General features: G+C 36.4%; 1 protein-coding gene across 4 annotated transcripts in view; it reads right to left on the bottom strand.

Moving 5' to 3' along the window:
* Positions 1 to 13,450, bottom strand: part of IPO11 (importin 11) — a 434,194-nt gene that overhangs the window by 397,953 nt on the left and 22,791 nt on the right. For all 4 annotated transcript variants that reach the window (XR_013827515.1, XR_013827516.1, XM_079916153.1 and 1 more), the window contains exons 2-3: positions 5,781 to 5,924; positions 2,711 to 2,811 (exon numbers count right to left, since the gene is read on the bottom strand). Coding sequence is in view for 2 of the 4 variants with exons in the window: in XM_079916153.1 (XP_079772279.1) it covers positions 2,711 to 2,811; positions 5,781 to 5,918 (239 nt within the window). In the remaining 2 variants the exon portion in view is untranslated. The remainder of the gene's footprint in view (positions 1 to 2,710; positions 2,812 to 5,780; positions 5,925 to 13,450) is intronic.

The following is a 13,450-nucleotide window of genomic DNA, read 5'->3' as shown; positions in this document are numbered from 1 at the left end:
GTGTGATCTTCTCATTGCCTAAATTGGAAAAACTTTGACTACTAATGATTTAAACAATTTAAAATATATTTATTAGCCAAATGAATTCCATCTTTGAGATTTATCTACTTTTTCTAATCTATTGTCCCTTTATTCTATTTATGGGAATATAGGTCTCCTTTATGGTTTCTTTCTTTGACTTTAAGCTTAGCTTCTGCAACACCAAATTATATACATATTAACCTATATTTTCTTTAGATACCTTTATGTTTTGAGTTTTTTACAATTAAACTTTTACTTCACTGTTGTGAAGTAGAGATAAGGCTCTAAATAGTAGTATTGAAGAGCGCATCTTTCCATCCTAATTTGAAATGTGTTCTTTATTATGTACAAAATACTTACATGTACATGCATCTTCTGGACTTTTTCTTCAGTTTTGTTGATCTGTTTATTTTTGAAAAATGCTACATTGTTATGATTGTTTATTTCTGATATGTTTATAATGTCAAGTAATACAAGTCCTGTGTATTACAAAAAAAATAAATAAAATAAAAATCTCTCTAATATTTTTATAACTATGCTGCACTTTTCAATTTTAATAGCTTCCTTCTATCAATCAAATCCCTGAAACAATGTTTTCTCCTATAATATTTTTTTTTGTTTTTTTTTAGATGCTGGGGGTAGGAGTTTATTAATTTATTTATATTATTTATTTTTGCTGTGTTGGATCTTCATTTCTGTGCGTAGGGCTTTCTCTAGTTGTGGCAAGTGGGGGCCACTCTTCATCGCAGTGCGCGGGCCTCTCACTATCACGGCCTCACTTGTTGCGGAGCACGTGCTCCAGACGCGCAGGCTCAGTAGTTGTGGCTCACGGGCCCAGTTGCTCCACAGCATGTGGGATCCTCCAAGACCAGGGCTCGAACCTGTGTCCCCTGCATTAGCAGGCAGATTCTCAACCACTGCGCCACCAGGGAAGCCCCTCCTATAATGTTTTGATTCAAGCTTGAAATTCAAGTTTTCTTCTATGTCAAGAAGCCAGGTTCAACAGTTTTCATGTAACTATATGCAACTGTATTAAACTATATAACTATTAAAGAAAGCAAGCCATTAACCTGAGAAATCTCATGTTTTTAGCAATTCTACAATAAGAGTTAGCATTCCACCTTCAACTTCATGCACTTGTTATCATTAGATGAATTCAGACTATATCCCAAGCAGAAATTGGATAGTATCTAATTAATTAGGACCCAGTAAGAATTGCATTTTACATAGTAATGATATAAGCTTAAATTAATCATTCTGTGCCAACAGTGGTAAGAACAGAAACTATAAGAAGGAACTTAGATAGGAACACAGTTGTTTTTTTTTAAGTGTCTGAAATTTAAATGAGTTTGATAACTAATCTTTGCTCCCTGCTTTACATTCTTAGCATCCTTCCTGCCTAAGTACATTCATCTCCTTTCTAGCTTGTATCTCAATATATCACTAAAAGAGACAGCTTGGGGTTTAACTACTTATTGTAAGATATCTCTCTTAACTTTTAAAATTTAAACTAAATTCCAGTTTCTAATTCTTTACATGAAAGTACAATCTGAAATATTTAACTATAAATTTACTCTCCCATCCAAGACAGTCACTTATAACCATATTCTTCATATAACTAGTAAAACAAAATGAATTTTAGGGTACATATAAAATTTAACTGGACATAGCAGTAGAAACATATCTTGTTGCATTGTTTCCTACAACTCAACAACATACAAAATTTCTCATCACTAAACACTCCATTTCTCTCAAAATTATGAATTAATTCTAAAATAAATAGAGAAGGGTTTGATTTATACTATAGTATCCTAAGTGTAGCCTTAAAATACTCTAGTTACTTCCAATATTACTCAAGAGCATATTTTACAAGCACTATGAGGTATTCATTTTTTTTAAAAAGGGGCTTATAAATATAAAAACTACAGAGTTGTGGTGCCATCTACTGGAGGACAAAGACTATGTTACTCCTTTGGCAAAGTTCACTGTTTTCTATCCAACAAATTCCTGGGTCCAGTCTACACTGTCTTTCCATCAATTATATAACATGTAATTAACTATTAAGAAAAATTTGTTCACTTAACCACGTAAAGAGAAGTTACAACTGAATCTGATGAGATTACAAATATATACTACCCAATTTCCACCACAGAGGCAATTATGCAGAAGACTAGAGAATTAACATCAGTTGGCTCAGAAATGACCTGGGAGTTCCTTCTCAATGACATTTTCCAGAATTCAAGCCTTGTACTTCCTTTAAAAAAAAAAGGACATTTCTGAACATGATTCATTAATTCAGCATTTGTTTTATGCCCATAAAATCAGAGATCCTCTAAGACAGAAGGCCAATGAGAAATCCACAAACCCTATGCCCATGGGGAAAAAAAAAACTCACAGAAAAAGGCAGTATTATAGATGTTGATTTGTAATTAACTATGTAGAACACTTTACTTCTTCAGTAGTTAACACACTTCTTTTCTTTTAAATATCAAACACATCACAAATCTGCATATCATCCTACAGCAGGGAGCATGTTAATCTCTGTACTGTTCCAATTTTAGTACATGTGCTGCTGAAGTAAGCACAAATGAATTCTTTCACATAAAGAATGAAGATTAACAGATAACAGTCTTACACCGCCTTGAATTTGAAAAGGATGACACTGAGGGGGGGAAGAGGTGGAACTTACTGAGGTGCTACACGTCTCCAGTAGCGATCAATTCCATTTTTAAAATACAGCACAGCAAGCCACCTCACATTTATATCCAGAGTGTGGTTTGTGAAAATATTCTGTAAATAAAAAACAAAGCATCAGAATGAACATGTAATAAGTTAAAAGTATAATTAACATAACTCAAAAAAGTATGGATTTTTAATTAAATGCTTCACTTAAATTTTATCACTACCCATATCATATCGTTATTTTCTAAATATCTATAGCTCTACAATTCATGTAAGAAAGCATATCTGCTCGGGAGCATGTTAATTATGTAAGCTGAGTAATGGGTATGTGGAGATTCATTATACTATTCTATATTTAGGTAGGTTTTAAATTTTTCCTAATAAAAAATTAAATTCAGAAACAAATCTAATTACACAGCATAATCTACACGCACACACACGGAACTAAAATAAACACTGCTAAATTAAAAAAGAAAAAGCAGACCCACCACAGCACAGATTCAAAGAGCCAAAGCCCCTGGGTTATTAATTCATGCTATGAAATAAACAATTTCAAAGCATCCTCCTTATCAAAGCAATTATGCTTACAAATGAGTTCGACAGCAAAATATTTTCAAGTAATATAAAGGCAGAAGTGATATGAATAATTTCAACTCAAAGTTAACCATTACTCAAAAAATTTATTCACTGTGTTAATCAAATACAGGCAGTCCCTGCCTTGCACCATAGTGGGACAGTGTAAAAATGACTGTGCAAGCTAAACCGTGCAACACGACCTTGAAGTCAAAATTACAACTGATTTTAAAATTTATTAAAATTGTTATCAAAAGCTTATAAGTGACAGTTATAAATGTATATGAAATAAAAAGAATAGTAAACCTAATACTAACACTGTAATTTAAAACATCACAGTGAGAATTAAAATGTTTTACTGCTTTCTAAAAAATGTTTCTAGAATAGCGGGTACATAGGACAAACAGGATTGTAGGAATATGTTAACTAACTAAAACTGTACTACACCTCACACCAAAAACAACTCAAATCCCTGGAGTTGACCTCTTAAACACAACCTTGTGTGGGAAAACCTCAAAGCCAAAAAATGTGGAAGTATCTCCTTTACTATAAAAACAATTGATGTTAAGTATTAAAAATAGGTATGTATACTATAAACCTATTTTTAAAAAATCATGTGCAACGAAAAAAAAGTTACGAAGATAGTTGTGTAATGCCCACTTATTCCTTAAGACCCCTGACAACTGAGTCAGAGTCCCTCTTTTGGGTCTCCTTTGCAAAAGAAAGAACAGATTCTCTCACCACATTAATTGCATAACTAATTAATTGCATTCGACTTCAACACTTTACATGCCTACCTCCCACACTAGATTGAGTTGTGTCTTATGAGTGGAGTCTAGCACACAGCCCAGCAAAGCAGAAACTTCATAAATTTCAACTGAGCAAATGAGTGAATGAATGAAAGTAACGTGGGAATACTGCGGAAGTTGGCGGATCTCAGCCGAACTCAGCTACACTTAGGAACCAAGAAAAGTCAAGCTGCAGGTGTCAATCCAAGTAAATATATATTATATACTGAATAAACATATTGAATAACAGGATTGGAACACACACCTGAGATCAGATATACAAATGTAGGAATCTCCAGACTAAACTGGATGGCTAAGGCTCAAACAGAGCAAATGTGGCAAGACAGTGAGTACAGGGAAAAAAGAAAAAATAAACTCAGCAGTTTTTAAATCTATTATAATCTATTCTATCTAAAAGAAATTTTACTATCCCTCTAAGAAGAAAAGTATACCTAGTAAAAATAAAAACAAAAAGGTCTAGGCACTTAATATTAATAATTCATACATTACACAAAAGGTATCAAGCAAGTCTATTGGTTTTTCCAAGGTCAAGCAGTAACCAAAATAAGATAAAATGTTTTCTATTTTGGCCTGAAAAAACACAAGGCTAAATACAGAGCACATTCATTTAAATAAGCATATAGTCAGAGATTTTCTAAAGATTTATACTATGCCCCAAATTTACAAACATAATGCTGGGATTATCTACAAGAATAAGATACTTTCTTTAGTATCTTTAGAAATTAATGTTTTTTATCTTTGTGTTATTGTGTCAAAGAGCCAACTTTCATGTTATATATTCAGAATATCAAGTATGACTCCAGATATTTAATTTCCCTTCCAGGCATGACTAGGAACTTCTTAAATGTAACAACTCAAAACTTTTTAGTCATGAAGTCAAAATATGTATGTAGTGTCATAATTTTCTATTTTACAAGATATAGTAAACAGTTCTGCTCTGAATTTTTGACCCAGTCACACATACTGAATTGGTTTTTGATCCAACTGGTAACCTCCTTGCCATGGCCAGAAACTAAATCTCACACACTAATCAGAGTTCAGAAATTTTCCAAAGAAGAAAAGAATAAGAAAGGCCTTCAATACAAAAAGACATCTTTTCATTCTGGCATTGAGAAAACGATTTTCATTAATTAACCAAAAGCTTCTAACTCGCAGAAAGATATAGTTAAAGCACATATTGTTAATTATCATACTATTTCCCATAATACCCAGGAAAAGATCAGATATGTTAAGAAAATAAAATTTTTAGACAGGGGAAAAGAAAATGGCGTTTTAAAGTGAAACACACTGACCAAGGTAGACCTGACGGATGCAGTGGTGGGGAGACCTGAACAACTCTGACAACATAAATTAACTGGGGCAAGGATAAGGATGAAGACAAAACATCAAAGTGTACTACCTAAAGTCTTCAGGTCAGCATTAACACACTAAAATAGATTATCAGCACAGTGTTGTCTACTGAGCAGATTCTACCAGTACCCTGCTGGGTTATTTATTCAATCATCAATAAACATTTTTTAAACATTCTCAAAGAGCCATGCTCTGAATTTATATGTGGCAGGAGCAATGGCAGGCAAACATTTGGATCAGTTTCACTAAAGTAAACCACCAATACAAGTAAGTTTTTAGAACAATTAAAAATAATAGTGTCTCATTTTATTAAAATTTATAGTAAACTCTTTTAGAACAACTTACCAGCAACACTGAATAGAAACCTGGCTGCGTCTCCCACTGTTTCAACTGCTCCTCAGCTGGTTTTAACACAGCAGTATCCTGACTGGTGGCCTGTGTTAAGACCTGAAGAACGACAGTACTGGCACTATTGAGATCCATGGAAACCTGGCAATGATAAGTTAACATACTTGAATGTATATTATACTTAAAAAATTAACACTAATAAAAGGGAGAAAAGGGGCTTCAATGTTCTGAATTACCCCATACTTCGTATCTACTCTTTCATGTATCTGCTGGATTTCTATCTTTTATGTACCACCCATACTCTAACTTAAAACTCCCATAATTCAAATCGCCTTTGCTTAAATCAATTTATTTCTAAAGGAAACTGCCTTTTATTGTCCCATATATAGAAGGTAGTAAATTGGGGGGAAAAAGATGACAAACAAAAACCAAAGTTTCTAAATTCTGGTTAAATACCACTACCTGCCCAAGACTCTAATCATAATGCCTTCTTTGTTTGTTAGTTTGTTTTTAAAGATAAGCATTATAGGGCTTCCCTGGTGGCGCAGTGGTTGAGAGTCCGCCTGCCGATGCAGGGGACACGGGTTTGTGCCCCGGTCCGGGAGGATTCCACATGCCGCGGAGCGGCTGGGCCCGTGAGCCATGGCCACTGAGCCTGCGCGTCCGGAGTCTGTGCTCCACAACCGGAGAGGCCACAACAGTGAGAGGCCCATGTACCGCAAAAAAAAAAAAAAAAAAAAAAAGATAAGCATTATAAAAGCTATAAAAGTATTAACTACTTTATGCCTAACAAGACCAGGAGGAAGAGAACTGAAAAAGGAATGCTTTGACAGAGTGCTAAGTACCTCACATTATCATCTTAGGTGCCACCAATAAAACATGTCTGAAAATTCTTTTTTTTAATATAAAAGACAAATGCATACCCAAGAAATATTGTGGAGGGGAAATAAAGAACTGAACCAACAAACAAAATAAAACCCTAAGTTAGAAAGGATCTTAAGGGTTGGATGATCTAATCCTGTACCAAGAATCTGAAGCCATTCTAAAAATACATAAGCAATTTATTGAATTCTCCAGGATTCTGTTTCTAATCATCCCCAAAATTGTGTACAATTGTTTACTCAGAAAAGTATGTATAGTTCACAATACACATATACAAAGTATGCAAGATTAAAACTGAAAACTAAGAGTTGATAAAAAATAGTTCCCAGTACAGAGGTGACTGGGAATTAGCTTTATGACAGTAGTTACCTAAAACTGAAGAATGTTCCAGACAGTAGAAGTCTAAAAGTCATTAACCCATAAGGAATATAGCCAAAGCAAATTACCTCCTTTGTTAAGAGTTGTAATTAAATTGCAATGACTCATGAAAAGGGAAGATTCCAAAAGTTGATTCAACAAGAAATTTTACCCAAATATTACAACTTTTAAGGAAATTAGTCATTTTGAAGTCTATGTGAGTAAAGCAGCACTAGGGCATAATAACTGGAATCAGACAAAATATTACCAATTAGCAATGGAGCTGAACTACTTTTAAATTAGTAGTCTGTTGTCTGTATTTTAGAACTGACTAGGGTGGTACCCTGTAAATATATATTGTCTCCCTCACTAATTAGGAGTTTTGGGGTGTTTTGTTTTGTTTACTTTCTTGGTAAATTTTTTTTATTGAAGTATAGTTAATTTACAATGTTGTGTTAGTTTTAAGTACCCAGCAAAGTGATTCAGTTAGATAGATACATAGATACTTTTTCAGATTCTTTTCCATTATAGGAGTTTCTTGAACAATGTAAGTTTCCATGTTTCATTACCACTTGGTAATAAGTGAATGGATTTTTACTCAATTTAGACGGTTTGTTGGTAATGTGTGATTTCAAAAACAGGCTATATAAGAGAGACTCACTTCATGGAGGCCCTAAGAAGATACTTTAAAGAGATAGGCAGTATGTCTTCCTGCCTAGTTGAAATATAATGCAAGCCACAAAAGCAAGCCATGTATGTACTTTTTACCTTTTAAGTAGCCACATTAAGAAATAGAAACATGTGGAATTAGATTTATTATATTACATTTAACTCAATATTTCCAAAATGTTATCCTTTCAACATGCAATCAATATTTTTGAAAGTAACAATGAGATATTTTACATTTCTTATACTAAATCTTCAAACTCCTGTGTATATTTTATACTTAAGGCACATCTTATTTCAAACTAACCACATTTCAAGTACTCAATAGCCACATGTGGCTAGTGGCTATACCATATTAGCACAATCTCACTGAAAGTGTGGCCCAAGGACTGGCAACACCAGGATCACCTCACAGAAATGCAAATTCTCAACCCTCTCTCCAAACCTAGCAAATGAAAATAGGGGCTGAAGGCAGGAGGCAGTGGGACAAAAAGCTGTGCTTTAGTAAGTTCTCTAGGTAAATCTTAATAATTGTCAGAGTTTGAGAAGCACAACTTTAGAACATCTAAAACTAAGGTACACCTGAAAGTCCAGCTCTACTGCTAATGCAGTGAATGACAAGATGTACAGCAGTTTCGATTATACATTCTTACTAAAAAAGGTAGACCCAAGACTTCCCTGGCAGCACAATGGTTAAGAATCCGCCTTCCAATGCAGGGGACATGGGTTTGATCCCTGGTCCGGGAAGATCCCACATGCCTCGCAGCAACTAATCCCATGCGCCACAACTACTGAGCCCGCAAGCCACACCTACTGAAGCCTGCACACCTAGAGCCCGTGCTCCTCAACAAGAGAAGCCACTGCAATGAGAAGCCCACGCACCGCAATGAAGAGTAGCCCCCAGTCGCTACAGCTAGAGAAAGCCCGAGCACAGCAACGAAGACCCAATGCAGCCAAAAATAAATATTAATTAATTAATTTTAAAAAAAGAAAAAGCTAGGGCTTCCCTGGTGGTGCAGTGGTTAAGAATCCGCCTGCCAATGTAGGGGACATGGGTTCAAGCCCAGGTCCGGGAAGATCCCACGTGCTGCGGAGCAATTAAGCCTGTGCGCCACAACTACTGAGACTGCGCTCTAGAGCCCGTGAGCCACAACTACTGAGCCCGTGTGCCACAACTACGGAAGCCTGTGCGCCTAGAGCCTGTGCTCCGCAACGAGAAGCCACCGCAATGAGAAGCCACCACAATGAGAAGCCTGCACACCACAACAAAGAGTGGCCCCCGCTCACCACAACTAGAGAAAGCCTGTGCACAGCAACAAAGAACCAACGTGGCCAAAAATAAACAAATTAAATATATTTTTTATATATATATATATATTTTTAAAAAAAAAGGTTGACCCAGCACTAATTTGCAGTTCTCACAAGGGAACTGAGGTATACAGAGCAGGAATTCACTGATTCTCTCCCAAGCAATGTAAGAGCAACCAGCTTTAAAAAAATAATAATAAAATAAATAAAAACAAAAGCCAAGATCTGAGCATATATTACATGCCAAGCATTGTACTAAGTGCTTTATTCATTTATTTATTCCTAATAATTATTCTATGTAGTAGATACTCTTATCCCCATTTTTTAGGGAGAAACCTAAAGGATCAGAGACCTTACCTTGCCAAGGTCACAATCTACTAAGTAGCAGTCCCTGGACTTGAACACCAAAGCCACTATTCTTTATTTTATTCTTTTTTTTTAAATGCTGGCCTTAGACAAGAGGCCAGGATGGGGACTCAATTGTTTGTTTGCTTATTTGGCTGCACCAGGTCTTAGTTGCAGCACATGGGATCTTCATTGCGGCATGCGGGATCTCTTAGTTGCAGCGTGCAGGCTCTTAGTTGCGGCATGTGGGATCTAGTTCCCTGACCAGGGATCAAACCCAGGCCCCCTGCACTGGGAGCGTAGTCTTAACTGCTGGACCACCAGGGAAATCCCCAAAGCCACTATTCTTAATCAATATCTAATACTGCCTTCCTTGAGTGACAGAACAGACATTTAAGGCATCTCTGTAGTCCCAGGGCCCAACAAGATACATGACATATGCTTAATAAATATTTGCTGAATTAACAAAAGTGATCAATTTCGAGCAATAAAGGACTTCACACTGAACCACACAGGAGCTAATTAACTGATTTATTCAATAAAACTGCTGAAAGCCTGCTGCATACCAGGCACTGTTCTAGGTGCTGAGAAAATAGCAGTGAACAAAATGGTGTTCTGACTTCATGCAGTTTACATTCTAGTGGAAGAAAACAGATCTGTTTTTTAAAAAAAGAAAGAGGTAGTGATATGAAGAAAATAATGTTAAAAATTGACTCTAACTGAATGTGTTACTTCAGATTGGGTGTTCAGAGAAGGTTTCTCTAGTGACATTTACAAGAGACATGAGAGTGACAAGAGAGACCCACAAGCAAAGATCTGAAAGCAGAGTTCTGGATTGGGAAAACAACTGAAAACAAGGCCTTAATATTATAAACAAACTTAAGAAAGCCAGTATAATTGGCACTTAATGAGAAAAGTGGAAAGTAGTACAAGATGAGATTGGAGATGTAGGCAGGAACAGATCATGTGACGGACGACCTTGTAGGGGAAAATAAAGTGTCTGGACTTTGATACACACACAAAAAAAGTCACTGGAAGATAGGAAAAATATACGAATATAATAATAGAGAAAGGCTATACCAGAACTCATCCCTACCCCAAACTCAACCTGCAAAAAGAAAGAAAAAAGCCATGTCTCTGTTTTGGGTTACTACTTGAAAAATAAAATCACTGACTACTGCCAACCCCCAGAGCAACTGTTACCTAGAACAAAGATTGTGCAGAGCACTCACATACACACACACCTTCACACTTCTCTGGACCTTCGCAACAAAGCAATCCTTAAGTCTATGTTCTCTTATCTCTGGGACTTCCCTGGTGGTCCACTGGGTAACACTCTGTGCTCCCAATGCAGGGGGCCCAAGTTCGATCCCTGGTCGGGGAACTAGATCCCACATGCATGCCGCAACTAAGAAGCCCACATGCTGCAACTAAACACGCCACAAGGAAGATCCTGCATGCCACAACTAAGACCCAGCACAGCCTAAATAAATATTTAAAAAAATTTTAAGTCTATGTACTCTTAACTTTATGCCCCACTTACTCTCGCCATTCACCTGTTCTAATGGAAATGCTAGAGTTCCCCATCCCTACCTCCCTCCAGCACCCTGCTCCATCCAGGTCTTCCCCAGCAGTATATGCCCTGTCCTCTCCTCCTCTTGCTTTGATCCTTGCTCCCAAAAAGCTCATCCAGTCTGGGAAGGAAAGCTCAGCTTATATATTTTTGGAGAACCAATTCTATGCCAAGCACTGCAGTAGTTGTTAAGATAAGAATTAGAAAGGGTCATTTTCTCTCCCCAAAATATGGGAAATAATGAGGTGGGAGGCAGAGAATTATTCTTACTAAAACAAACTACAGGACTTCCCTGGCGGTCCAGTGGTTAAGACTCCAAGATCCCAATGCAGGGGGCACGGGTTTGATGCCTGGTCGGGTAACTAAGATCCTGCATGCCACACGGCATGGCCAAATAAATAAATAAATAAATACTGATGCTGCTAAGTATTAAAAAAAAAAACTATGAAAAATAAGTTTCTAGAATACCAGTTGGAATCAGAGCATATTTCCCCCACAGAAGCAATATTATGAGTGATTTATCTATTGGGTAAAAAGGCTTTTCGGTCTGAGAAACAAATCATCATTCATAACTTATACTGGAAATATTTCCAAGTACTAATCAACTTCCTGAAGGGAAGCTTCAGGCAGCAATCAGTTCCTAAATTGCAGATTAAGTGCATCATCAAAAATAACAATCCAGACCCATAATGGATTATTAAACATACCACATTACTAAAGCCTATTAAATTTTTTAAAGATCCCATAACAAACCTATAAAAAAGCAAATCTGGCATGTGTACTAATATCACTGTTTTATAGAGGAAGAACTTACAGCTATCAAGAGAACTGTCCAGGATCATTGTAGCAAACTAGTACATGGCAGAGTGAGCCCTAATAACAAGGTGTTTAGAATCCCAGCTCTTCCTACTAAAACATACCACCCTACTCCCTAATAATTAGAAACACACCAGGCTCTCCCATAATAGGTTCCTGGAGAAAAAGATTCCTAAATCCATCAGAAATCTGAAAGGACTACATTTTCTATGTATTAAATATTCATACAGTACTCAATTGTGGAGTTTTCTTGAGAGGACAACAATGGCAACAAAGAACAGGGGGAGAAATGTACTGAGTCATTCAAATGTAACAGTGTGGAAATAAACTTCATTTGGGATAAAAGATAGATGACTACTGACTAGCAGTAGTCAGTTTGGAGGGTAATACACCTGGAAACTAACCTTCAATATCTTTCTCTTGGAATTAGCATGCAGAAATATAACAGGGCTACTACTGTTATTTGCACATAGTAGTGAAGCAGACACACAACTAGTCTCCAAAAAAGCCAGAGACCTGAGACTGACAGAGAAAGAGAGGGAAGAAGAAAAGAAGGGGGTAAGGAATGAGAAAAGAAGGGACAGGGTAGAAGGTAAGAGGAGAGGGAGAGACAGACACAGACTAACTGGTGGGAATGGGCAGAGGTATTTCTCAAAGAACTTGACAGGATCTTCATGGTGATCAATCATCATGTAGGCCTGAAGGCCATGGAAGCTAGTCTCTCACAGTAGAAGTGCTGTTACATCTCCTCTGTTGAGGTCTATGTGTAGTGAGAGAAATCCCATACCTATGTTAAAACAATGTATCCTTTCCCTTTCTGTGCTCCTATAAATTATCAAGAGACAACCAAGCAAACAGCAAGATTAAATTTGCCTAGGTCTTCTAATTAATAGTGTATACACTGAGGTTGCTTTGATTTTCATTAATATGTATAGTTTCAAAATCATAAGCAAGAGGAAACACTGCTTGTGAGCATTTTATTAGCTCTCAACTACACTACAGAAGAGCATTATTCAAAATCTAAATGCATACTCTTTTTTTCCTCTAAGAACAATAATACGAAAGGAGAAGGTGAAAATTAAAAGGGCAGGCATTTCACCCTTCTCACTATTTCACAAGTCAGTCAGTTCAATTTATTCATTACTGAACTTTATTGTAGGCTTTGATTCTATTAAAGTCTAAATAATCTAGCAATATGTGACCAAGAGCCTAAAAATACTCATACCTTGTAACTGGACTTTCTAGGCTTGATTCTATAAGATACTTTGCCAACTGTGGAAAAATCCGAAATCCAAAGGTAATACAGATGCACCTGTAGTTGGAAATTTACCAATTTTCATTAAAAGAAACAAATAGGGAAAACTCAGTACCCCTGCCTGCCACCAACAAACAGACTTCTCAGGCCTGCATCGACTTTAACTTCAGCCATGACAATTTTCTTTAGACTACTACATTATCTGTGCTTGTCCTTAGTTTTAGGACATTCCACACAAACAATAACCACACCCCACTTTTAAAAGTTAAAGCAGTAAGTAAACTGACTGAAGAAAAGAAGGTGTAAGATTACAAGAAAAATTGAAGAAAAAAGAATTTCAAAATCAAAAAAGGTTCCCTCAGTGAAATAATTTATTCAGGCATAGATCAATATGGATGCTAAAACCATTAAGTGAAAGAAGAGCTGTTGGGGAACAGAATATTCCCAGTGTATCGCCCCACAGAT

Source organism: Stenella coeruleoalba (assembly GCF_951394435.1).
Source record: "Stenella coeruleoalba genome assembly, chromosome: 3".
NCBI classification, from domain to species: Eukaryota; Metazoa; Chordata; class Mammalia; order Artiodactyla; family Delphinidae; genus Stenella; species Stenella coeruleoalba.
Note: the sequence above shows the minus strand (reverse complement) of the source record. Positions and strands in the feature narration are given on the sequence as shown.